Raw genomic sequence first — 26,613 nt, 5'->3', positions numbered from 1 at the left:
TTTAATTTAGCCATATTGATCAAACTGAACACTCAATAAGACCCTAGGCACCTTAGCCTTATTAAAATTAGTCAACTTGAAGTAAGTGAGCTGAGGAAGTAATGGAAACTATTCAAAGATTTAAATACAGTGCAGCCCACTTAAATAAATACCTGTTAATGAAATAAATCTGTATATGCACATATTTTCTCAGAAACAAATTATTAAGAGGGCCCTTTAGAAGAGCGCGACTCAAACATACCCATTAGTTTAAGAGAGCACCATTTCTCTGGGCTCTCTGTGTACGTTCGCGTTTGCTGGGTTAAACTTGGGGAATCCACGCTGATCTTTTCCATCAAAACAGTAATCATTCTTTAGAGTTTTACAGTGTCAAAATGTATTAAAATATCCCTAATTAACATGTAAATAAACACTATTGCATTTTTTTTAAGTCTCCTGCTTTAGTTCATCCCAGTACAAGTGTAAATCAGCTGGGCCATCACCCAGATGAGTATATCTGGGTGGCTACAGAAGAAAAATTAAAAGCATTTAGCTAACTTGACTGTTCGTATGCAATGGAAAAAAAAAAAGTCATACTGCTTAGTCGCTACAAATAATACATCTTTGTCTTTAGAAAGCTGTATCTTTTTTTTTCCAGTGGGGTTGGGAGGCGTAATTCCAGCACCAACTCCAAGGCTTGACTTGAGCGGTGATTTGCAGTCCAGCTCCTTTTGGCACATCTCTGGAGCTCAAAATATTGTTTTTGAAAACACTGCTGTTTTTCAACAAAAATAGGAGATCAGACAACATCTTTAACTGATTAATCCTCTCTCCTCTCCAAGGAGGTGACCTGTGATAGTGTATTATTTCAGTCAGGGAAAAAAAATCACAGCATGCAGCAAAGTCTTCCTGCAAAACCTACAAATGAATTAAGCTAAAAACGAGGTATATGATCTGTGGAGGTTTCCTAGCCTCCCTGCATCAGGGGCTGCCTTCATAGGGCTTTGTATACTCATTTTTTTCCCCTAGTCCAATAAAAGATATTAGCTCTTTTCCCTAAGCAAGATCCCTCTCATGAATCAGGCCCTACGCTTGCAACTAGTGTGATATTGCTGGCCAGGTTTCACCCCAGTAAAATTCTAATCTATACTTTGTCTTTCAGAATTAAGAAGAAAATGCTTATCAGCAGAATCTCCTCTCTACTTTATTTCATTTATAAATTACGAGAATGATGCTATTATATATTATTAATTTCTGCTGTTCTCCAACTCGGCTGCAGCAGTGAGCTGCGGATGTTGGAACGGTGTAATTATGTTCTAGTAGGGCAGCCATCCGTTTCCTTTCAAAAATTTACAGGATTCTTAATCATGCTGCTCATTTGGGTGCGCAGTAGCGAGGATGGCGAAACACAAACAGGGCACGTTCGTTTACACAGGAACACCTGCTTAGCATGATAGCAGATGTCAGTCAGTAAGCAGAACACAAAAGAAAAATATCAACAACAGCAAACTAGAAGCATTTTTTAACTCGGTACGGGGATATCTTGTCTGGGGGAAGCCAGACGAAGGGGATGCGCCTTTGCAGGTCGAACCAGAGGCGCGGTGACAGTTTGGAAAGTCTCGGTTGATGCTCCCCAGGGACCAGGTCAACAAATCCAGACAAACTCCTCACTGGACGGTGGGATATTTCACAAAGCATCTCTCCTCGGAGAGGGTCGTTTTTGCAAGCTTGATGTTAAGCGTCTTGCAGGGATCATGGTGAATATGTGGCATATTTGATAACTACAGCAACGTAGTTGAGAGGGGTAAAATACACAAAACTATTGCTCCATATGTAGGGGTTTGCCAGCAATCCCCATTGCAAGGGGATTGGACTAGATGACCTTTGAAGGTCCCTTCCAACCCAAGCTATTCTATGATTCTACAATTCCATGGTTTCCATTGCAACCACTTATTCTCAAAGCTTTATATTCTACCTCTAAATGTTTCATCCTAGGCTGCCTCTTGGCTTTCCTATCTCAAATTGAGAGCCTCTTTTTTTTTTTTTTACATATTTTATGAAATAAAATCATGTTAGCAGAGGAGGGAAAGTTTATAATTTCAGACTTTCCCGTGCCACACTCCGACTTGGGAGCAGCCCTACATCTCCCGCGAAGGCATTGGGAGCGTAGTGCATGAGTCGAGCTCTCGCAGGCGGGTATTAATAACCTCCCTCGATGCCATAGGCAGTAACTACTCTTCCCCAGGATTGTTAGTATTCAGAGCAAGTCAACTTGCGTGGGTCCGTGCATTAAGGGCTCCCTAAGTATGCATTGACTTGATACCCAGTAATGGCTTCTAAGGAGCCGTTATGTAGTACCGTGTCAATGATCCATGCATTGAGGACTCCCTAAGTACGCATTGACACGATAGACCGGAACGGCTCTGAAGAAGCCGTTACGGTCTATCATGCCAATGATCTGCGGATATTGGCAGTGCCTCCTGCACTTCTACAGAGACTGTAAAAAGTCTCTGAAGAAGCCGTTATGATCTTGGTGGAAGAACTATCAATCAGGTCAATGACAGGGTTTCATTTTGCCATTTTTCCCACCTTATCTTTGGGAAGCTTTGTTTTTACTTCTAGAATTAGATTCAAAGAACCGACAAGGTATAAAGGCTGCCCACAGAGTGGCTCTGGGACTGCATGGAGGTAACCAGGATCAGAATATGACCTCTGGTTTTATTAGTTCTAAGGGGTTTTTTAGGTCCAGCTGACTTGCTGGGAGGCTTCAGCTGAGTCACTTCAACTCTTCTTATCTCCATTTACTCTCCTATAGCAAGCAAGGAAAGGGACAACATCTTTTGAGTAGAGCTTGCTATGGGTCTTGGAAAAAGTTCGTTTAGTTAAATTTAAGGCTTGTCTCAGCATCTTATCACTGGTGGAGGATGCTGAGATGAACAAGGTGTGTATATCATACCTGTCACACCAAAGCATGCAGGCAAAGCTATGCTGAAAGGAACTCTTACCTCTGAAGTTCTGTAAGCTTTAATCTATTTAGTTTATATTGTTTCTGTCCTCTTCATTTATATATATTTGCATTAGCTCTGAGCATCACTGTTTGGCAGAAGGTGATCTTTATTTTCTACAACGCCATGAATTTTTATGAAAACACCTTAAACCTCATTTTCCATGTCTTCTTTAGCACATTAATATTAAAAAAAAAAAATGTTTTGGAAGTGCATCATTACAGAGTAAAGTTTTAGTTCATGCTAAGTCTGTGATCACAATAAGCTACTTAACAAACTCTTATTGTTTGTATCTGCTCTTCCACACTCTTCCAGGGAAAACTGAACTTTTTATTATTTCATATTCAGTTTATACTTCTGTTAGGGGAGACAGAGCTATGATAGAACACATACATAGAGACAGACTGTACTCTACTTATTTTTATACACTACTCACTAATATAATAACCCTGTTTATGATGTGATCCCACATCATCCAAGGCATATTCACATGGTAACATGTTAGCAGACCACTGGAGAAATGCTATAAGCATATCCTATGGAGAGCAGAGATCCCCAGGGAAGAAAACATAAAATTACTGGGTAGGCTGGGGTACCATACAGAGACCTGGTTTGTAACCAGGCTGGCTTGAAAAGTATGAACTCAAAGAAAAAGGAAACTGCAAAAGGAGCCAGAGGAACATTAGAGAAGATCAGAGAGGGTCATGATAAAGCTGAGGAAGCTGAGAAGGCAGAGAAGTCTCAGGGAGCAGTGGCCATTGATCCTAGGTACCTCATTTTTGGGACTTGAAAACTTGAATATTTTTGTGTTTGTAGATGTGTTGAACCTCTAGAGTTGTCCATAGTTTCATACCCCAAATCAGTGATTACCTTGGAAATGTTAATTATAAATTCGGACTTGTGTGGTAGGCTGTAACGATCAGGTCCATAGCAACATGGTTAGTGAGTAAAGGAGAGAGGACAGCAGGATATCTACTGAAGGACGGAGATGCGCTCGGCTTTTACTAACTCAACCCCTCAACCAAATGCCTTTCAGGTAGAGGAGTGTACAACATATTCGGGAAAGCCACGGTTCCTCCTTGGCCAACCTCCTTCTCTCCAAAGGAAAAGCTTCGGTGGCCATTACTAATTCCTTGAGAATGCACCTTTGATGTGCAGACCCTGTTTGGGGTGGCCTTGAGAGCCTTTGGCCCAGCGATCACCACTGCACCCAAATTCCACTCCACATCTCCCTCCACACTGCACCTTGCGAATTTGTATGAAAAGTTGCATTTCAAAATCTGAACAGCTGAAGACTGCTGTTCCTTGGGGAAAAAAAATATCATTGCATTAAATTTAGTCATCTCAGGGTTTAAAGTCTGGTAGGAAGGAAAGAGAAGATATTTCACAAGGATTCAGACCATGTTTCAAGCAAGGTCTTTAAGGCACTTTTTCAGGTATCTCCCCTTATGATGCTGCCTCTGCAACATGTGCTGAGTGTTCAGTTCAAAATCTCAAGTATTTTTTTCAACATTTGGGATACAAAAATGCGTTAGTCTCCTTCCTTGTATGTATTTATTACGAAGATTTTTGCACGGTATAATTGAAGCCCGGCAGTTTTTACCAACTGCGGCTTAAGAGGAAAACTGACACAATGTAATGTTTTGTGTCTTCTTTTGTCCATGCAAACTGGTCACTGAAAGGTGCAAAGCGCTGGTAAGAGTACATTTTCTAGAATTCAAAGGCTTTTAAGAAAGGTACACAATGCAAGAATACGCAGCTGCAATTTTAAAAAGGCCACTGTTCCTTTAATGCCCAGCTGGTCCTGAGATGTAATAAAATTGACATATTGATTCCTTTGAATTTACAAATGCCTGTTTCATAAACTCCATCTCCAAACCCTAGGCATCTTTAGAGCACTGTCATTTTTTTCTCCAAATGGATCAATTATGTGCCCACGTAATCCTGTTACCTGTGAAATCCATGCATACTTCTCCCATTTGCTGCAGTTCCCAGGCGGACAAACTTGCATTATGTACGCATAAACAAACAGAGCATTTTCCTGATATTAGGGATTGTTTTCAAAGTGAAAGGCAATCTCCTGGGTCCTTTACTCAAAAAAACCATACATAGTGCGGTGTTCCTCCAAGTAACCTCACTGCACTATATGTATAATTATTACACAACACAGCAAATCATTAAAAAAACATTGAGTCCCACTATCTCAAATGTTTCAGCTGCAAAAAGGCACCAAGACCTTGCAGTCAGCCCTCATCTTCTGTTGATTCAAACTTGCCCATTTCTTTAACAGCTTCTTTATTTGATAATTATCGCCATATCTGTAAGGAAATAATTTTCATGAGAAACATTTCTGCGTGACTTAAGCGTCAGAAAAGCACCCACAGCTGCAAACTTTGCTGTGGAAGTTTGGGGCTCCTTAATTTTATTTATAGGATAATTCATCTTTTCATCGTGCTGAGCACCTTTCCATCATTTACACACACACACAGAGTCAAGCAGGCATTAACTTGCAAACCTACCACTTATGCATATAAATGCATCACACATACAACTATTCCTATATCCCGTGGCATATTATTTGTATGAATATATACCATGCACATAAACACATTTATACACACACCCACCATGCACAGTCCTCAAATCTAAGCAGAGAAAAAGAGAATAAATGTGTTTTTCTCTGTGTATGAATTCTTTATAAAGCACCATGTATATACATAGATATGAATTCTTGTTTCATTCTTTCAGGCTGTGCTGTATCTGATTTTCTACACTTCACTGGGCAACCAGCAGTTCAGTTACACTACACTTGCACTGTGCAATTTGTCTCTAAAAGGTTCCCAAAATTATGAAACATCTTGTCTGCTGCATGACCTGCTCACCGCAGTGTCTCAACCCGAGGTGCATCCACACACATTGAGAGGATGACACCGAAAAAGAACATATATATATTTGATGCTTGGAGTCCATACGAGTGGCCCAATACACCCCTGCCATTGTGCGGGAGTGGGCTCTAAAGATAAATGGCTGCATGTTAACCAGATTTGACATGCTGCACAAAAGCAGCCACCTTTGGTCCCATGACACAGCCAAACAAGAAAAAACAACAAGCAATCCTGGCAAAAGATGTCCGACGTGAATAAAAGCCCAACAATTTGTCACATAGTCGTTACAAAATGTTCCGGGCTTTGGGGCTTGCCATGGGACAGCAGCGATAAGGACAGCGTGGAAAAAGGAAGGCTGAGGGTGTTGGGGTGGCAGAAGAGTTAAAACCCGAGGAAAGCTCTGGTAGTTACAAAGGGGAAACAAAGAGCATATTTCCATTTGGCTCTTTCCGAAGACACACACACAAAACAAAACAAAAGAAAAAGCAAAAAAAACCACGCCGTAATTAATTAAATCAAGAAGCTCAGTTGTTTTGAGAGGTGATTGAAATCTGACATGCAAAGTAGAAATATTTATGTCTACTTTCTGTTTTAGGGATCCGCAAAGCTACTTTTCCTTCACTGCACTTCCCCAGCACTACAATGGCCATGGCTCAGTTTAACAAGTTGTAAGCACTGCCTGTTCGGGGCCAAATCGTGCTCAAGTTTCTCAGGCCATTTGGTCTTTCCTCATGGAAACGGGCCCAGAAAACTCCAAAGGTATAAGAGAGGCTGAGGACAAACGTGACAGCAGAGCTGTACCTGATCTCCTGCTTTCCTTGGAGCTCACGTGAGATGGAAAAGAAAAAGCCCAAACTTAGGTTTGCTTTGATAAGGCTGAATTTCCAAATGAGGTTGATCCTCCAGCTTTCCACTAAAACCAGCCACAGGCACCAAACCTGGCTTTTCTGCTCCATGTCCCACCGAAATCACCCATGCACCCCCACTGACTGCAGTCATGATTCTCACCTCTGCTGGCTCGCTAATATTTTGATATATTTTTACTATGCAGAAATAAGGAGTTCAAATGCATCAGCGCAGCCGCTTGCTAAGCTCCACATAACAGAGCTCACATTTTAAAATACCTTTCAGTCAATAATCATCATTGCTTCAGTGATTACCGTTAGCTTCTTGATATTCAGTGGCAGAAAACTGAGGGGTGGGGGAGGCCATTAAGAGCAATATTGTCTTCTAAATCAAAATAACCAGTTTTATAAGAAACTCCGAGAATTTGCTTATTAGAAACATACATTCATCACTTTCTCAGTCCAATTCCTTGGCACCCGCTTGCCCTCTGACGAAACAATGCATGATACTTGCTGTTCCGCAGTCCCGGAGAATGGCAGAGTGCTTTAGAGATATTAAGGTCTGCAAAAGCCCTTTGAATGAGTTTGACGGTATTTCCCCCAACTCATAGACAGCGAAAACAAGCACGTGAGGTTAATTGACTTGCTGGAGAGCACGCATGGCACTTGATGCTCTGTAGCAGGAGGAATGGGGCCAGAAGAGCATCCCACCCCAGCGCCAACCCGCATCCTCCGCCCGGCCTTGCTGCATCCTCATCGCAGCATCACCGTGGTCCAGCACGGCCTGGCGCAGCGTGGCCTTACCCTTGTCCCTTCCTGGGCCTAATCCCTTCATGGGATGAGCAAATTTAGTAGCATTGAAATAGCTTCTGAAGTACGCAGGGCTCAGCAAAATTAAAAAGAAAAAAATAAAAAAGGAAAAATAGGCAAAATACACAACCAAGTGTCAGCCGGAAGAAAAGTTCATTATTATACGTCAAGGCAAAATTAATAGAAAGGGCATCAATAGTTAAATCACATGGCTAAATCGGTCTTTCTGCAGGAAGACCAGCTTGTTTTAATTAAAGCACGTTATGTTCAAAAGCCATTTTGTGCATGTTTTACAGCAACCTGGTACCGACACCTGTACGTCCCTGTTCAAATACTCATTCTGCTTTCATGTATTCCAGCCCAGCAACTGACATTATTGAAAGTCCGAGTTATTTTTAAGTATACACGGGGATAAGTAAGAAAGGGCTCTCTGTGGAGTGAAACATGGGGACAAGGACTGTTCAAATCATGGAAATGTCAGTTCCAGCAATGTGTGCCTTGGATTTTCTTATTTTTTCTTTCGACTGTCAAGAAGATTTTAAATCTTTAATATCTGTTTGTTGTCAGGTTTGCCTCGAGCTTTTTGTATCTGCAGGTCATATGTTTGTGTTAAGAATTAGCATTTCTCATTTGCTAGCTGAAAGTTTAGAGAAAGCACCAAAATACCGATAAACAAAGTTCATCTAAGGGAAAATCTCTGTATGCATAACCTAGTTAACAATTCTTTTATGGTTGCAGGATGAAATTTGAAATGCACGTTTACAAAGAGAGTTTTTGCAGAAAGCATCAGTACTACTGAGGCTTTTCTAGTGTGCTGTACTAATTTTAAAGAAGAAATCATTATGATTTCCGTGCCATATTAGCATCTCTTTTATTTCGCGGTATCTGTGCTGCACTATTTCAACTCGCTGCAGGTTGCTGTTACTTTTCCTTGATACCGCATCGTTTAAACACATGCCATAGCTGAAGACATTCGAGATTACCGTGGGCCTCAATCGACAGTTTTGGCCTTTGTAAAGGATCTTAGCCAAACATTTTGTTTAGTTAAACTCTTCCTGATGCCACGACACCCGTAATATCACTCCCCAAAAAGTGCAAACCTGATGCATTGTGCCATCTCTGGCAGCATTTGTTCAGCGTTTGCTGCGAACGGGGAGGAAAGAAAGATACCGAATGCACGGATTGATTTTCAAATTACCTCAATATTTTGAAAACATTTTCACCTGCATGCTGAGAATGCTAAGAATAGGCAGGAAGGCAATTGTGCATTTGCACAGCCTCCACTGCATTCATTTATAAATTACCTCATCACTGACTGAAATTAACACTGATTCTTACAGGCAATTTCTCAATTTCCAATGCTAATTACATTTTTTTTACTTTTAAATTCTGTACCACCTGTTTTGGGCAAGACATCTTAGGCAGCGCGACCGCATTTAATCACAATTTTAATTAACCGCCCTGTAGATGTGAAAAAGAAGCAATTATAATGTAGATGAATGATGATTTTTCTGCATTAAATTGTTTTGTTTCCCTGGTATGTTGATTGTAACACAGCACACAAATACAGTAACTGTACAATTTTTTTCTATTGTAATTTAGTAATTGTTTTTGGAAAACCAGTTTGGGAATGAGTGACTTCATCTGTTTACAAATTGATTGATACTGTTAACTCACTGATTGCTGCAGCATACATTTTGTATTGCACAGCCTAGCATAAAATATAATTAGGCATGCACAGACTTTGCAGCACCATTTTGGAATCTGAAAAATCAACTGTAACCGAAGTATGTTTTCCTTGAGCATCCTCGTATCAGCCGGGGCTGATGGTACGATAATCAACAAACAATGGGCTTTTCCCATCCCGCCGCTGGTAGAAACCCTTGGATTTAATCTGATAGTCTCACGGCGTAAGTTTGTTTTGTTGTTTTGTTTGGGTTTTTTTTCCGGATTGTGCTTTGCCAGGCCTGGGAGCTGAGGGCTGGCAAGTCTGCAGCTTGCCCAACTCACTCCGATCGCTATCGGGAAGGAGCAGGGAGAGTGATGGAAAGAAACAATGATGGCAAAAAGAGCCGCGGCTCACACAACCCGGGGATCGTTCCTGACACGCGTGTGCCGTGGCACCGGCTATCTCCGGCTACACGTTACAGGGGGATAAGATCTCGATCTGACTCATGGCTGGCAGATACAAATCGTCCAAGTTATATATATCCCCGCAGAGACGCAGGGAGACGGTGCCCGTTGGAGGCAAAGCCTGCCTGTTTTCCCAGGGAGGGAGGTCGCGCCGGAGCGGGGAGGGAGCAGATGTGCGGTGCCAGCAGCACCTGGGCTTTGGGACATGGTGCCACCGCCACCGTGCTCTGCCAGCGGCCCGGGACAGTCCTGCTGGGGGTCTCCCACCTTGGGGCTATAAATCCACCAGTTCGGGTGGGATGGGGTGTAGGAACACAGCAAGAAGTGCACCCTGGCTCACACCCCCCAAAAGAGAGGTGGCAGCTCTCCCCATCCCAATCTCCTGTGCAAATCCATGGAGTGACAGGTGTCCATCAACTAGGACTTGCCAAGAGGTGAGACACCACGTCTGAGACCCCATCGCCACCAGATGTGCCATGTCACCCACAGAGGACCAAAACCAGGACACAGAACCAAAGGGACAAGGGAGAGCTGGGGTTGGCTCCCCTCTCCGGGTGGACATGGGGGGCATTGCGGTTTGGAGACATCTTGGGGGGTTCCTGGTCTCATCTGCTGGCCTGCTTGCTTTATAAATATTTGTTAAGAGGGAAGGGCATAAAGTCTACTGTTCAGTAGGTGATTTTTGCAAGAATCCAGCTATCCATACATAAAAGGGTCTATTATCTCACTGTGGAAGAGATTTACATGCGTAACTCCCATTAACTCTTATGGGACTTAGGCACGTAAATCTCTTGTGCATCTAGAGAAGAATAGACCACATAAGGTCTTGTGATCTATACTGCTAGTAGGTTTAAGTCCCTTTCATTTATAAAGCTATACAAAAATTAACCATTAAAGCTTATTCTGCGCAAGCTGTCCCCCTCCATATATCACCCAGCTCTGTTTGAAGTACCTGATGTAAACGCACACTGAGCAAAGGTACGGGAGCGAGTGAGCCCATTCATTTCAGTTAGTAAAACTGTCATCGTTGAAAGGAAGCAGACTAAGGGCAGGTAGAAAAATTGTACAGGTTTTGCCCAGCAGATTCAATTTCAGATTTAGGCTCTAGACTGCACTGTTTGGAGAAGGAATACTTTCATTTTGCTGACTGCTCCCTCCTCCCCCTCTTTCCCTCTCTCCCATGGCTACTTATAGCCCTCAAGTAAAGCACCGTTTCTTGGACCAAATAACCCTGAGTGGCTGGAGCGATACAATCTTTACACAATCAAACTAAGATGCTGCATCTACTAAGGAAAAATAAATAAATCTTTTTATTTCATAAACTTGTTTAAGCTGAAATGTTCATTGGTAAGCCAGTAAAAGTGGGAACATCTGTGCTCCTGCTGGGATTTGATGTTTCACCACAAACCTTTCCATAAGCACTTTGTCTCTGATAGGAAACAAAGAGGAAAATACCTGATCCCCAGTCTCAGCTGGGGCAGCTCCTTATATCTTCATGCCCTGACCTACTGAGCATTCCTCCCTGCAACAAGCTGCTTCCCAGGGCTACCTCCTCCATGGAAGCTGGCTAACTAATCTCTCAGCAAACACTTGCAGCAAACCTGAAGAGAGTTTAAAAAGGAGATGAAGAAAGGGAGAAAAATAAAAGGGAAAAAAAAAAAAAAGCATTCTACAGATAAAGTCCACGGCATCTCTAAAAAAGAGAATCAAAACCTGAATGTAGCTCCACATGCTCATGTTTTCTCTCGACGAACTGCTGAGATGCAAAGTTGTGGCCACCTAATGAACATACATGTATTTTCATCTTAATCCAGTTTCCTGCTCCCTTCCACTAACCTGCCATAACTCAGCTTGCTTTATTTCTGCCTGCCAATAGTCCTCTGACTACGCCTACAGGTATTTGCAAAGCTCTGCTTTTATCACAGCAACACCGCTGGGATGATATGGCACTTGAAAAGTCCATCCTGCCCGCCCTGCCTGCACATGGGGTAACCTCTCCTTAGGAGCTTAGAAGAAAATCCACTGTTGAAATAAATAACAACTCTCAACAAATGATCAAAGAAGAAATAAATCTGTTACCCTTATAAGACTTTTTAAAACCGAAATCCCGTTTTTTTAACTGGGTAACAGTTAAGAGGCTACCGGCCACCTCTTTTTTCTGGGAGCTACATTTTAAATGTTTGCTGCATGGATCTTGCACAGACAAATGGATCTGTAGTTCTTGGGAGCGAAAGCTTTTAAAATAAAGTTTGTGTGCGGTATATGAAAACATATTGTTTGGAATTTAAGTTCTAATATCTAGGAATAAACAGAGCATTAAATCAAGCAAAACTGTGACAAGGCCAATATGCACATGGATGATGCCAGCGAGGCATCTCCAGCCCTTTGTTCACAGCTTAACAAAACTGTGCCGTCACACCACTTTAGCTCAACAGTGCCTGTCGAATGGGCATCAGCAGATCAGCCAATGCCTGTCACACACACAGCTGAAAAACTGTTTGAAAGCAAGGCTTACTTTAGCACAAGTCTGGTAGGAAAAGTGAGAGGGATTTTTTTTTTCATCATCTGGTAAAGACTACATACATATATTTAGGAAAAAAAAAAAAAAAAAATATATATATATATATGTATATAGTCAGCTCTCTTCCTCAGAAAAGTAACAGAGTTTTGCTCTTTTTCACCTTTAAGGAAAGAACGGGTCTGATGGTGCTGCCTGTTCCTTGCTGTGCTGCCCCTTTCCACGCTACATAAGAGTTGCAATTATTTTCAAAGAAGTAAAATTTTGTCGGGGTGCAGGGGGGGCTGTCACAGGGAACGATCCTGATTTGGCCAACAATCCACGAAACATTAATTTTCACATCATTCTATTTGGAGCCCCCCCTGGCTCGTGACACAGGATAAATGAAACAACATATTCGAGGAAATGTTTGTTTTGATTCTAACGTAATTATCTTTGCAGATGAACGTCTCTCTGGGCTGGGAGGGTTTTGGGTTTTTTTTTTTTGAGCTGATCAAAATATGTTTTCATCGGTATTAACAACCTTCTCACTCACTTCTCTTAACAGTCATAGCGCATAAACACGACACGACTCCACAAAGAACTGCCGCAAAATAAGCTTGTTAACGACGCCAACTTCTCTCTTTGTTTTACAACACCTTTTTCCCCCCTTTATGGTTTTTGTTGGGGTTTTTTTTACCCCCCCCCCCCATATCCCCACCGGCCTCCTCCGGGTACAGGGGCCGGTTCCCACCGCTCGGCCCCTTCGTGACAGCTCAGGGTGGGGACCGAGGGGGGACAGAGGGGACCCGGGGGGGGAACCCGGGAAGGGCTGGGGGGGTTCGGAGCCTTCTCCCCCTGCCTGCCCGCCTCTGCTGTCAGCTCGCTGCCTGCACTTTAGCTGTCTCTTTCCCAGTCCCTACCCTGTCAGTTTTCTGGCCTGCCAATTTCAACTTGAAGCTTGACTGGGCTGATTTGATGCAAATACCTCCAGGGAAAACCCTGAAACTGATGAACAGTTATGTCAAGTCGATTTTGCACCATCGGGAAAAGGTAACCTCTGCGAGAAAAAAAAACAACAAGGTTAAAGAGACAAGGGCTTTTCACGTGTAATACCACTGCTGCACATCTCGTTCACTGTTTACCATCCCTCAGAAATTGTAACTGTCAGAATTAGTCCTAATTGCAGATGCGAAAGCTGCCATTATAATAAAAACAGAGGCAGTGCAGGCATTAAATGTAGCAGCCTAATTTGTGAGACTACTGAAAAGGTAGAGTAAATGAATATTTCATTACTTTAATTACCAGGGACTACTCTTTTCTTGCTGTCTTATGATAAGTGTTGCTGTAACTAGCAACAGCAAACATCCACTAAAACATAAAGTGCAATAATAGTACTGCTGTCAGGATCGCTGCTTTAAAATACGAGCGGGGGGGGAAGAAAGGGGGAAATATAATGGTTTATCTATTTCTTAGAGATCTGCAGGAGTAGTAGATGGAAACTCGTTTAACGTCAAAAAACAAAGAGGCGAGTAAACAGGTTTTAGTCAAAGAAAATAATGGCCCGGAGGAGCTGGGGGGGGCTGGAAGTTGAGGACACACTTGCAAGCCCAGACCCAGGAGGAGCAGCAGGCAGCGCGGAGCCGCTTCTCCTCCTCTTCCTCCCTCTTGGGAGCAAAGTTTGGGGCTGCGCCGCCGCGGGAGCCCGACTGGGGGCCGGGGGACTCGGCCGGGGGGGACGGACAGACAGATCTCCCGGGAGCGGCCGGGCCGCCCCGCCGGCGTTTCTCACCTCTCCCCGCGGAGGGGTTTGCTCGGCAGCGGCGGGTGACAGCGCCGAGACCCCGCGTCCCCCCCACCCGCCGCCCCAAAGAGGCGGTTGACACCTCTGCCCCGGGGCGGGACAGGACGAGGTGGCTTCGCACTCCCCCGCCCAAGCACATCGCGCCTGCGGCTGCGTCTCCAGCCCGCTCCGCACCGCGGTGTCGGCGCGGCCCAGGGGGGTGGGGGATGCTCCCTGGGGGTGGCGGGTCCCGGCCCCGCTCCGCCGCCTCTGGCTGCCCGAACGCGGCGGGTCCCGGGGGAGGGAACCGGCAGCATCCCGGTTTGGGGTGTGGGGGCTGCGCTGAGCGCCGCCCCGGCTGTCGCCCTCCCCGACGGGGATGCCCTGTCCGGGCCGAGCCGCTCCGCCCGCCCGGGGCCCCGCACGGAGCCCGCACGTCGGGGCCGCCGCCTGCCCGGCCGCGGCTCCCAGCCCCGCCGCTCGCAACGCCAGCTCCCGACAGACCCAGGGAAATTTGTCAACAATTCGCAGCCACTCTGGTAATTACATTCCTGGAATCCGCAGCGATAGATGTAAAGATAGGGAGCTGCCTTGACTTTCCGCTCGGAATAATCGTTCCTGTTTGCAGCGACCTATCACTCTTTCTAGTCCTTCCTAACCATACTCCCCCGTTACACCTCTTGTACTTTCTGCCACTGGGCTTTCCAGAAACAGACGTGATGAGTCAGTCGCTGCTCCTTGCTCCCTGTCCGAGGAGGCACAGCTCCCTTCTCGCCTTTGTGTGCCCATCTATCCAACCCAACTTTCCTGTCAAAGCCTCGAAAAATATGCAAGGCTTGCACTGCCGCTGAGAAGCGGGACAAAGTTTAACTTCTCTGTTGGCAGTCGGAGAATAACTCCCAGGCAGAATTCGAGCAAAAGATCTGATTTGCTGAATTCTACTCTTTGATTTGTATTTGTATGTTATTGCTACTGCTAAGGTTGTTGCCAACCTCAATTAGATCACAAATGAGATCAGTTTAATTCAACTCCCAAACTGTGACCTGACCATGGTCTGAAAGTATTCAAAAACGCGTTTTAAGCCTTCCTTTGATTTCAAAAGGAATACTGCATGCTTGGTCATTCATACAAATAACATAAAACGTAATTATGGGATGATTTGGCAGATGACACTGCTGCCAAACGACGCTCCATGCCAGATACTGTAATGCTATGGCTGCTGTCCTGGTGCCTGAGAGCACAGCACCCTCGTGTAAGGTGGGAGTAATGGGGTGTGCGCGATGTTGAGGTGTTTAAATGTCTTTGGAGAGGCAAAGGCAATAGCAACGACTGCACCGCATTAACCCCCCCAGTTGGAAATTGCTGTATCACTTGGAAGGGAAGTGGATCCGCGCTATCAAATCACCAGGAGCCTGTGACAAAGGGAGCTTGCAGCTTGACACACGGGTAACAACATAGCAAACACCTTTAATTCTGTCACGTCTCATACCCTTTGCTTTCTCACACATTTGTGGCTGCTCTAACATTGACACCTACACTTCTTAAAAAAAAAAAGAAAATAAAAAGGACCCTCGACAGCAAAAATCCCCAAATGAAGGAATCTTATTCAAGCTAAAAGAAATAAACACCTGTGAAGTTATTCTTATACCCAGCAAAAATAACTAACTTATTAACTCCTTCTTCTAATGGCTCAGAAAAAGCAATAAGCAGCTTTCTAAGGAAAAAAAAGTTCACTTTTGGGAATGTGAAGCCCAGGTTTGCCACTGCAACTTGTCAGCTATTTTACTGCTCAATTATGAATCCTACACTGACCTTCCTCTCCTAGCAATGCTTGCAAGCTTTCATAGTTTCACGTTTTGGGATATGTTATATACATAGGGATAGATATGGAGTGTGCATGTGTGTGTACGTACACCCATATAGGTGACCCCAAACTGATGGAGGAGGCAATGCCTCAGAGCTCTTCCCAGCCCTGGATCTGATGGATTGACCCCGAAAGACTCAGCTACCACCAAGTCAAAGACGTGTCAGGTTGAGGGGCTGCTGTGACCTCAGCAGCGCCACCTCCTCGCCTGTGTCCCCCTCAAGTCCCCCCCCAGGGCCTGGTACCTGCAGGGCCAGCATGGCCTGGCGTGCACAAGGAGTTAACGCTCTTTTCCAGCATTACTGGGTAGGTTAATATCACAGCTGCTTGGTAAAGCATTATCCAGCACCTCCCTTAACAAAAGCCTGCTTTTGCAAACAGACTCCTACTTTTCCCCAAGTGTCCAAAGGTGTTTACTGAAGTAAATCTGCCTAAATCCTCCATTGCTTGGGTCATGGGGGTGGTTAGGAGGGTGGAAGGTGTAGAGATAATCTCTTTTTGTAAATTCTGTAAATCTTCTGGGAAAAAATCAGGAATCTGTGTCACATGCTTCTGTTCAACTGGTAACATCTCGGTTAGTGTGCTCCTTATGAGTGAAATCTGCCATAGCAGCTACAGGAAAATAAGACATCCCTCCCGCTCCTCATTGTTCAAACTGTTCTTCCCCTCTCGAAGTTGCTTTAGCACGTTTAATCTATTTGCTGATGGGGGGAAAAAAAAAACTGTTAGGTTCTTAAAAGTGCTTTCTGGAAAAAAAATGACAGTTTGGTCGGCAGGAGATAGTGTAGTTGAAAACTTGTCACTTGAGATTTCTGCACTACCCCGGTTATTCCAACACCAGCAACTGCATATTACTTTTTACATGTTGCAAATAGAGGCAAACAACACAGGAAATTTTGACAGCTCTGCCTGAAAGGGCTTAAATACTTCTCAGTAAGCAGGATCCAGTTATAAATAAACCTCCTCTTGGTGAGAAAAAAGTGGCTACGACCAAAGACCTCACCATATTTTTTTTTAAACTGTCTGATTAAAAGCACAGAAGAGCTTCTGAAGAACAAACAAATCTGGGCTGAATGAGGGACAGGGACACGGGGGGGGGGACATAGACAGAAAATGTACATGAACGTGGCTACGAAACCCCACGAGGGAGCCCAGCGACAGAAACTTCCACAAATCTCGCCTTCCTCCTCCTCCTCCTCCTCCGTGAGCATTTGCTGGTGGTGCCGCTGAGGATTTGCTGAGTTGTTGCTTTTCCCCGTTGGGTCGGGGCAGCCCGGGCCGGCCGCCAGGCTGGGGACACCCCCGCGGTCCCCCGGCCCTGCCAGCCGCGAAAAACACCATCCCGACCCTTCCAAAAAAACATGCCAAAAATATTTTTAAAATACAATTAAATAGGGGAAAAGGAGATCTATTTTATCTATTTTTTCCCCGCTAATCTGCTCGCCGGTGGTGGCCGAGCCTGTCTCACCCCCAGCCACCCCCGCTCCACAAGGTCATGGTGAGTAAACAATAATAGTAATTAAAACAAAATAATAGGCAGCAGTCAAGAGCTGAGAGTACACACACCTGACCCTAACTATAACAGACTTCTCAGAGTAGAATTTGATCCCTCTCTGACACTTTCTACCTCAAGTGTTAGAGCGAGTGGCCATGAATAGTACAGGCATCTTGTAACACTATCTGCCTGTCAGGAGAGCCAAGCCTGGGTAGAGCAGGATCTATATAAGGCTTGTAACTAGGGGAAGCCCAACAAACAGCTACAAACACCTAAGTTATTTTACTCAGCCTCCACCCTTCTGCTTTTTCCCCCCTTCTTCTCACTCTTTTTTTTTTTCCTTTTCATCTTGGCTTTCTGTTGCAGAATGCAAATGTAGCCTGCCGGCGGTGAATGGGCTGAATTGTGATTAAGAAGAAGAAGAGCTCCTTTCTTTGTTCTCCCCTCAGGGGATGTTTACTGGGAGAGACACAGCGGATCAGATATGAAAGGCATTCAGGTCAGCATTGATGTGAGCGAAAGTGAAATCATACCTAAGGCATTCAAAAGACCGCCGTGTCAGGGGTTCAGCTAACGGTGCATCTACTGTGTGTGTCTTCCCTGTTAGGCACAGAGAAAAAAAAAATAGGAAAAAATATCTCTCCACAAACAGGCATTTTTTAAAAATTACAACAAAAATGATATTTTTTGGGGGGGAAAGAAAAAAAGGGGGAAAAAAAGTTTTCCCTTTTTTTACCTCCCGAGCAGAAGCTACAGGACTTAGTGCTCTTTTCCCTTATGGATCACGGATGGAACAGGTCAACTTGTATTAATTGGAGCTCTTGGGATCAGCATCATTTTTTAGGGGGGAATGATCTCGTCTGAAATGTGAACCGTTATATTTAGGCATACCTATGTGTACCATATACATACGATGTACCCACGCATAGGTGTGTACACACGTATACATGTATCTCTACGCGTGAGTTTCAATAAGCTGCGTGGCTTATTTATTCGGGTATGAAACATGAGCAATCATTTCTTGCCTCCCTCAGAAGCAACTCCCATGATAAAGGACAGTGTGGCGTATCAAAACAGCGCAGCACACCTTTAAAAGTGATCTTCTATTGACTTGGGAACTCCTAAAAACACTTTGCTGGAAGCTCACAGCGCAAGAGGACGGCAACCGCAAGCATAAGAAGTTGCTACACAGCTATTTAAGTTAAGCTGCTTCAAGAAAAAGTCTAAGCATTGTATTTTTTTTCATTAAAAATGTTTGATGAGGAAATATTTGTATTTTATTTTTAAGTTTATACTTCTCACAGCCTAAATATTCCCTCAATAGACTTTCCAGGTGGTTAGCTGATGTAAACAGAGAGGGGTAAATACATAGGAAAAAATTCACAAATTACAATTAAGCGTACAAAGAGTTAGAAGGTGGGTGCATTTAGAGGGGCAGAAACGAAAATGAAAACGAGAAATCATTAAAAAATATATATATAGACAAAAATAAGGGACAGGGCTGCATGTCGTGTGCAGTAACCATCCCCACTATTCTGAATCTGTTTCCATCTTCAGAACCTTAGTTAAAATATATTGTTTGCCTAATGCTCACATCTGTTTTAATGGGTGACGTTTAATTCTGAAATATTTTCAACTAGTGTTTCTGCATCACAGATTTCTCTCCTTTTTCTCCATACTCTAAAAAGACAACTAAAGAGCAATCAAAAAGGTGTCTGACTTGGCCATTCAGACAATTGCACCCTTGTGGGAATGCTGGAATGAATGGTACAGTGGACACCCCAGCACTATTGACGTTATAAACATGTAAATGAAACACATTAGGGCAGACAATCAATTGTCTGTGAGCACTGCAAACCTGCACTCCCTTTCTATGTGACAGGCACAAAATAGTGTCTACCTTGGGAAGCCATGGTCTTGGAGAAAAAAAGGACAAAGAGTTCTCTTTCACAGAGGAGAAAATGCACCTTAAAAGCACTGGGATAATGCAGATGCCAAAAACTGTTGTGAGGCGAAGAATTTCCTATTTCTTGGAATGAATGTGGGGCTGCTGTAAAAGAATCAACACCCTTCTTTCCACTCTAAAGTGAGACACACATTTTTCTTGGGGAATATTACCCGCCTGTCCTGAGAGCTTGCATTTCAGTCTGCCATTCTTCCATGTATTTTCCCTACCTTGGGCAGTTGGCTATGTATAATTACCGATAATTAACTTGTAATGGTTTCTATTTTTTTTTTCCTTTTCAAATACGGCTTTTCCCAGGCATCAAATATATTTTCTTACAGCAATTAGAAATTCCCCCAAAAGTTTCCTTGCGAAGCATGTGCAATAAGCAACAGCCAGTAAGTACCGAATGGCCGCAAACGCAAACAGTAAATAAGGCACTGATCTCCAAATTCGCTGGTTTTCTCGAAACTCAGAATAAAACAAACAGATCAGGCTTGACAGAGAAAACAACCTCCTCTGCTCCATGTCACAGCTCAGCCTGGACATGAATCTGCACCGAGAAAATGCAGCTAGATAATCATTACGCCCTGGTCACACTCGCATTTATGGCATTAATTTTTAATACCTCTCTCCAGGTGCTTTTCTGGAGCTTGTCCATTTGTCTCCCTACCCAATACCCAACTCTGGGAGGAATCTGCTCACAACGGATTCCCAGCCTTGCAGAGGTCCCCGGGAACAGGAGCGCTCCCACATGCCCGCTCTGCCTTCTGCCACCTGAATTGCACAAAACCCACTTTTCCTCCTCACACCCGAGCCTCAGTCTAGCTACCTCCAAACTTCTCCAGGCAGGGAACACAAGCCTCACATCCCACTCACTAAAGGCAGCAGGCAGGCTTTTATTTTTTTATTGTTTTTAAATTTTTCCCCCTCTTTTTTTTTTTTTTTTTTTTTTCAAGTGGGAAGTGAAGGAGGTTTTTTTCCCTCTTCCCCAGCATCCCCGAAAGGAGGGTGGGTGGGTGTCTTTTTGGGAAAGGCTCTGAGCAAGTCTAATCGTGTCTGCTTGTTTGGTCTGTGCTCTCCCTCGGATCAGACGCCCTGAAAGCATTGAACTTTCTCCCTTTTCTTTACAACTGGAAGCGAGATGGCAAAGGAATCAAAGAGAGCTGTTTACTGAAACTTTGGAGTAAATTAGGTCCAACTTTCCCCCCTCTCCCCCCTTCCTGGGGATTTTAATTTTATTTTTATTTTCGAGGAAGGAGAGGAAAGGAAGGGAGGAAAAAAAGTATAACCAAGAAACGCCAAACCAACAACAAGGAGAGGCAGTTCATCTGCTAAGGGATGGCAGGGCAGGGCACTGGGCCGGCCGGACAGCGGTTCTGCACCTCTCCGCGCCTCTCCGCGCCGCTCCGCACCGGCCGCCAGCGCAACCCCCCCGCCTCCGCCCGTGCGGAAAGGGGGCTCGCTGCCCTCTCCTCCTCCTCCTCCTCTTCCTCCTCCTCTTTTGCCGCGACTTCTCCCGAGTGAAAGTGCCGCGAAGTGAGTCAGGCGCTGGGAATCATCTGACTGAACTTCCCGGAGCGCCGCCGCATTCCTGGGCTGCCGCTCCGTACCCCCCCGCGTCCCCCCGCCCCGCTTTCGGGGTCCTCTCCTTCCCATCCTCCGTGCTGTGTCCCCTCTCCTCCTCCCCGGGGGGCTCACCCCTCATTGACTCCCATATCGCCTCTCTCAGCACTACCCCCCGCACACCTCTCTGATCAACCCCGTTATCTTGGAAAATCCCGAGTTTTCCTCCTTTCTACCCTATTTAACTCCGCCGTAATTTTATCCAGCCCCGGTATCTAATCCCGAGCCTTGCCCATCCTCGCACACAGGCGTGGAGCCCACTGAGGCATTAGTTGGATTATTCTGTTTTGATCCCGTCTGTAATTTGTGAGTGATTGCACTCACACTCTCTACCTTCCTTGATGACCGTCTATTTTTATTTTTATTCCTTGTGGCTTTTAAATTTTATTTTGGTTCTGCTGCGTTTCTAAGGAATTTCTGCCTGCTTTCGATAAGCATCACCGTTTCTGGTGTTATCAGCAAAGACACAAGCTCAGAAGTGACATCTTTTCCACGAATCCAGGAAAGATGAAAAATCCACTCAGTCCAGATAAATCCTGGGCAATTCCCAACGGGAAAGGCATTGGATACGTGCTTGTCGAGAAAGAAAAAATGCAAAAAAAATAACCAAAACAAGCCTAACGGAACCCACCCTGGCTCGTCTACCTGCTTCTCAGAAGCAGGACATTTCTCACTCAGAAATGAATGAAAGAAACAAATTGTGGAGCACAAACAGAAAAGAGTGTATAGACAGAAAGTCGAGAATTATTTCCCCCCACCCTGTCTTGGCCAGAGCAAGACACTGAAGGGAGAACTTAGACCTTCGTGAACCCAGCGCACACACACTTGATATGAAGTTTGCAGGATCTTTAAGTGGTTACCTTAAAAAAATCGCAATTAAACTTTCGGCTCCCAAGTGTGGTGGCTTCTCAAGTTAGAGCAGCTCCGTGCAAAACACACTTTTGCACAGGAGCAGCAAGAATCTGTGCCACCCGGGTCCATGCATGTTCCCAAAGTCTTGGGTGCAATAACAGGACGTACAGGCTGCAGTCTTGGTCTCTTAGGCAAACACAGGCATCCAGCTTTTTATTTTGGGTTTGGGTTGTTGTCTTTTTTTTTTTTTTTTTTGCGACTCAAATCGTGTTGAGAAAATGTTAAACACGTAGAGGCATCCCTCATCACAGAGCATGTGATGGGTCTAACCCGCTAAACTAATAATCTTGTATGAAAAAGCAAGGAGGCTGAAGAAGAAGAATAAAACCCCCTCAAACAGAATATTCTTTACTGCAAAAGAGTACTTCTGGCTGCGTTGCTTTAAATCTCATTCTCTTTTTCTCTCAAAAATGACTGTTTAACATAAGAAAAAAGGCTACTTGACACAAAGCTTTTGTTATCCAGTTGATCAGCAACGTGCTTTAGATACTTGTAAGGGGAAAAAAGCCCCACAACAGACATTGATTTTAGAAAATCAATAACCAACGTTTAATAAAAAGAACTGAGGAAACACAAGAGAGGAGAGGGAAACATTACGTGTAATTTTAATGTCTACTAAATTACCCAGAGATGAGGGGAAGGGGAGGTCTCCTCTGTGAGGACCACCTTAAATAATGACAGACACAAGAGTAAAGGGTGGTGGTGGAGGGGGAGAGACTTTAAAAAAAAGATAACAAGGAACGGATCCTTGGGAAGCTGCTCCGAATATATTATTTTAGTTGGGGTTTTTTTGTAATACTAAGCCAAGCAAATAGATCAAAGACAACACAAAGGGAAAAGCCAGTGTAACATAACGAACAGTTTCTGACTAAAATTCCTCTATCACTCCCCCATATGGCTCGACGCCTCCACCACAACAAGAAAAAGACACACACACACACGCACACACACACTCACAACCTAGAGAGAGGCAAGGCGGGGGGGGGGGCAGGATCATTTGTTTCTAATCAACATTCTCTTGTCTTTGTGGGTTTTTTGTTGTTGTTGTTGTTATGTGTCCCCCCCCCCCCTTTTCGTCCGTGTCCCCCCCCCCCCGCCCCGCTCTGCCCTCCACCTCTCCACTTAAATGAAGTAGCTGAGCTATAAGCGCACGGGTTCAGGTTCATACAAAATATCTTCCTTCCTCCGGCTCCTTCGAGAGGAAAGTTGTTGGAAGTGGGGCCGGGATGGCCATGAGAGAGGCTGCGGGTGGGGAGGGGGAGGCTGGCGGTGGGGGGAGAGACGATCAGCCGGAGGAGAAAAGGAAGAAACTAAGGGAGGGACGGGGAGAGACGGAGAAAAGAGAGACCCACACCAAGTGAAAGCTGCCAAATGTGAAATCAGCCCGGAACACCGCGTCCCACTGAGCCCCGGCCCTCCGCGGCCGGCGGAGACCGGGGGAGAGGGCAACTATGGACAATTGGGCACCAAACTCATTAGTATTATTAATTATTAGGGAGGAGGAAGTTTCGTTTTCGAGTCCCTAACAATAAAAAAAAAGAAAAAAGAGAGAGAGTCGCTAAGTCGGTGCCAGCCTGCCTCGGGGTTCTCACGCTGCCGGTTTTTTTCCCAGGGCCGGCTGCCCTCCCGCCCCGCTCCGCGCCGCTCCGCGCCTCCCACCGCCCAGCTCCGCTTCTCTCCGCTCCCCGGACCCTGACAGCGCCCGAAGGGACCCGGGAAGCGGCCGGGGGAACCGGGCCGGCCACCCCCCAACCCCGCCGCTCCGGCCGCGCTCCGCAGCGGCCCCGTCCGCTCCGCACCCGCGCAACAAACTTTGGGGCGCGCCGGCGGCTGCGGCGCGCTGAGACCCCCCCTCTTCCTTCCTCCTCCTCCTCACCACCCACCCCCCAACACTCCGCCGGCGTCCCGCGGCCGCGCAGCCTCCGCGGGACGGCCCCGCAGCCGCGCAGGGGAGGCGGAGGACAGCGAGAGCCGGGCGGGCGCCGCTACCGCCGCCGCCGCCGCTGCCGCCCGGGCGGGCGCCGTCCCCGTCTCCCCCCCCTCCTTCCCCGCTCCCCGCCCCGTCCCCGTCCTGCGACCGGCTTCCCCCCCCTCGCCGCGGCGGAGCCGGCCGGAAAAAGTTTGCTTGGGGGGGCCGCTTACCGTTTTTCCTCCGGGGGTTGGCTTGTTTTCGCCTCTTACACCTGGGGCCATCCGCCATGATCTGCTGCTTCATTGATAAGAGTGGATCAGATGGCAGTTCGCATGGACTCGACTCCCTGATTCAGCAGCACGCAGGCTCTATGTAACAACCAAACACAGCAACAATGTGGGCATTGGTATATCCCATTTAAACGCAGGGCGCCAACGGGGACCCGAATTTGCACCCGAAAAAGAACCCATCCACGCACACGGCGGGGTTTTGCCGTGCCGGGGGAGGTGGGACGCAGACGGAGCGGGCTCCCCCCTCTCTCTGTCCCCAGCCGGGCAGATTTCTTCTTTATTTAATTATTTTTGCTCTCTGTGTGTGTGTGTGTGTGTGTGTGTGTGTGTGTGTCTGCGTGAGCGTGTGTGTCTCTCCCCCTGTGTGTGTGTGTATTGCACCAGCAAAGCAGATCAGAGAGACAAGAATTACATCTCAAATGAGTCATAACTCATGACCGTATGAGGGAATGCACAGCTTTTACAGTAGGCTGTTTGACTCAATGCTAGGCGGACCATTTCCTCTAAAAAGTACTTTAATTTGACATTAGAACTTCTTTTTACACAAAATGCTAGCTTTCTCTCCTCCTTCTCCTGCCTTTATAATGATTTTTATTTATCCCCCAAAGTGCACTCCAGCAAAGTGTTCAGAGGAGAGGGAAACATGGCTCTCCCCTGTCCTTTTGGGGTAAAGCACAGCACGGAGACCTCCCCCTCCCCCTAACAACGAGGAGTGTAATTATAAACCTCTGTCACCTTTTTAGTCAGTTTGACAATATTCAGGGTTTCCCCTGCCCCTTAGTTAAACAAAGCTTCAGAGTGTCTTTTTTTTTTTCCTTCCCAGAAAAGAAACAGAAATCAAAACTACCGCTGTCAGAGTTTTCAGTTGTTTGGGTTTTATTTTATTTTATTTTTTGTTGGTGGTGTTTGGTTTTGGTTTGTATTTTTTTTTTAACTTGTAAACTTTTGGACCTACTGTGTGTGGCTGTGTGCTCGGGCTGTGCAGGAGGCTCTATCTGTCAAAGGGAGAGGGCAGGAGCATTTGGTTTGCTGCAAGAACGCTCCTGAAACTCTGTCCATCTCGAAGAAGATGCTGTAGCTTTAAAGATGCTTTGACTCGAGGATTAGTTTAAACAGGGGGCTATAAAAGATGTAACAGATGCAAACTGTAAAACAAGGGCAATTAACCCTTGCTCTTCTGAGCAAGATCCCCCCCTCGCCTTCGCATCCATTGTCTTCTCCTGCACTGGGAATTTCACAGAAAACCCAAAAAATTATTACCTGCCTCAACTATTTTTTCATTTTCTTTTTGCAGCGAATTGAGCTTCCCCCCCCCCCTTTTTTTATGTTTTTATCCTTCCTTACCTCCCTTCTGTCTTTTCACTTTACTGGAGCTTCATCCCAGGACTGAGCAGCAAAGTGTGTGGTTGCTTAGGTCTTTTTATTTTGCCTGAACTCTCTTTTCAGACGTTTGCGGTTATAAAACCTGCTTGGCTAAAATAAATCTCCGAGCAGGTAAGAGGATGGGAATATTGAGAGTGTGTGCAGGGTCAGCGTGTTTACTCACACTCTCCTGCTTGGGATTCCGCCTGGGCAGAGTGAATTGGTGGCTATGGGGATGTATGTGGCTGAGGAAGGAAGAGGGTGAGAAATGTGCTGGAAACTTTAGTATTTGCCAGTTATTCCCTATCCTGGAGTGGGCAATGGTGGCATCACCGTGGCACATCTACCAGGAGATGTAGCGGAGAGGAACTGAGAAAAGCCCGGACTCTCTGCTTGCCTCGGCAATTGGCGTTTTAATGCAAAACCACCAATGGTGAAATGTTTAAAATGCGTCTCATTACCTTCCCTGATCTTCAGCCTCCCGCAAAAAGTTGTCAATAATTTTAAACCTGCAGATCTCGACAACACTTTTCTTCCCAGATGGCCGGCTAGCTTTTGAAATAAGTATATATTGGTGTTTTGGTTTTTTTTTTTTTTTGCTTTTTGGTAAACGACTTTTAAGTTCCAGTCAGTACTTTCACTTCTGGCTTTAGGATCCCAGAAGTTAAGGTGTTACTTCACCCAGCTTCACAAAATAAAATAAAGAAATGAAACTAACTAAGCAGACAAAACAGCAAAGTTTCCGTTTTGGGGAAACACATCCTTGGCCGGGGAGCCCCGGGCTGGGGCTCCAGCGCGCCCGGGCTGGCTCTGCAGGCTCAGAGCAGGCAAAGCATTAACAGGTACCTGCAAACTTTCAGAGCTAAGATGTGAAACCTGAAATAAAAAGAGCAGGAGGTGGGTAAGGGGGATTTTTTTTTTCCCCCAGGAGGATGAAGTCCCTTCCTAACACTAAAACTTTTGCTGCTGGGTTGTAAAAGGCACCTCCCGTACCTGGCTGACAGGTAAGGGGAGCAGGGATGGTGGTGGCACAACCCCGAGAGCCCCGAAACTGCTCATCCTTTCCCGGAGAGGTACCGACGGCACTTCAGGTTTCGGTTAAAAGGTTTTTCGCCCCAAGTATAAACATGCCAGAAAGAAGCCAACACGTTTAGAAATAATATGCTATCGAAATTAAATAAGCCCGCTATAGCGTGAGGTGGTGTGAGAAAAAAAAGAAAGGGAGAATTAAAAAAAAAAAAAAAAAAAAAAAAGGAGAGAAAATGGAATT

The 26,613-nt window shown here is 45.4% G+C and overlaps 1 protein-coding gene and 1 long non-coding RNA gene across 4 annotated transcripts in view; one reads left to right on the top strand and one right to left on the bottom strand.

Annotated features, from left to right (window-relative positions):
* The window catches only part of ZEB2 (zinc finger E-box binding homeobox 2), a 114,919-nt gene that overhangs the window by 87,784 nt on the left and 522 nt on the right, over window positions 1-26,613 (bottom strand). For 2 of the 3 annotated variants that reach the window (XM_065070240.1, XM_065070237.1), the window contains one exon: window positions 23,922-24,059. In XM_065070240.1, coding sequence (XP_064926312.1) covers window positions 23,922-23,994 — 73 coding nt within the window. In that variant the 5' untranslated portion in view covers window positions 23,995-24,059. Of the gene's footprint in view, window positions 1-23,921; window positions 24,060-24,169; window positions 25,102-26,613 lie in introns of all 3 variants that reach the window. The other variant, XM_065070238.1, reaches the window with a different exon arrangement.
* On the top strand, window positions 25,100-26,606 carry LOC110360158 (uncharacterized). The gene is made up of 2 exons (XR_002415826.2): window positions 25,100-26,185; window positions 26,272-26,606. It is a non-coding gene; the product is annotated as an uncharacterized LOC110360158 (long non-coding RNA).

Source organism: Columba livia, chromosome 7 (genome assembly GCF_036013475.1).
Source record: "Columba livia isolate bColLiv1 breed racing homer chromosome 7, bColLiv1.pat.W.v2, whole genome shotgun sequence".
Taxonomy (NCBI): domain Eukaryota; kingdom Metazoa; phylum Chordata; class Aves; order Columbiformes; family Columbidae; genus Columba; species Columba livia.
The sequence above is the reverse complement of the archived record's forward strand: the minus strand, read 5'-3'. Positions and strand labels throughout refer to the sequence as shown.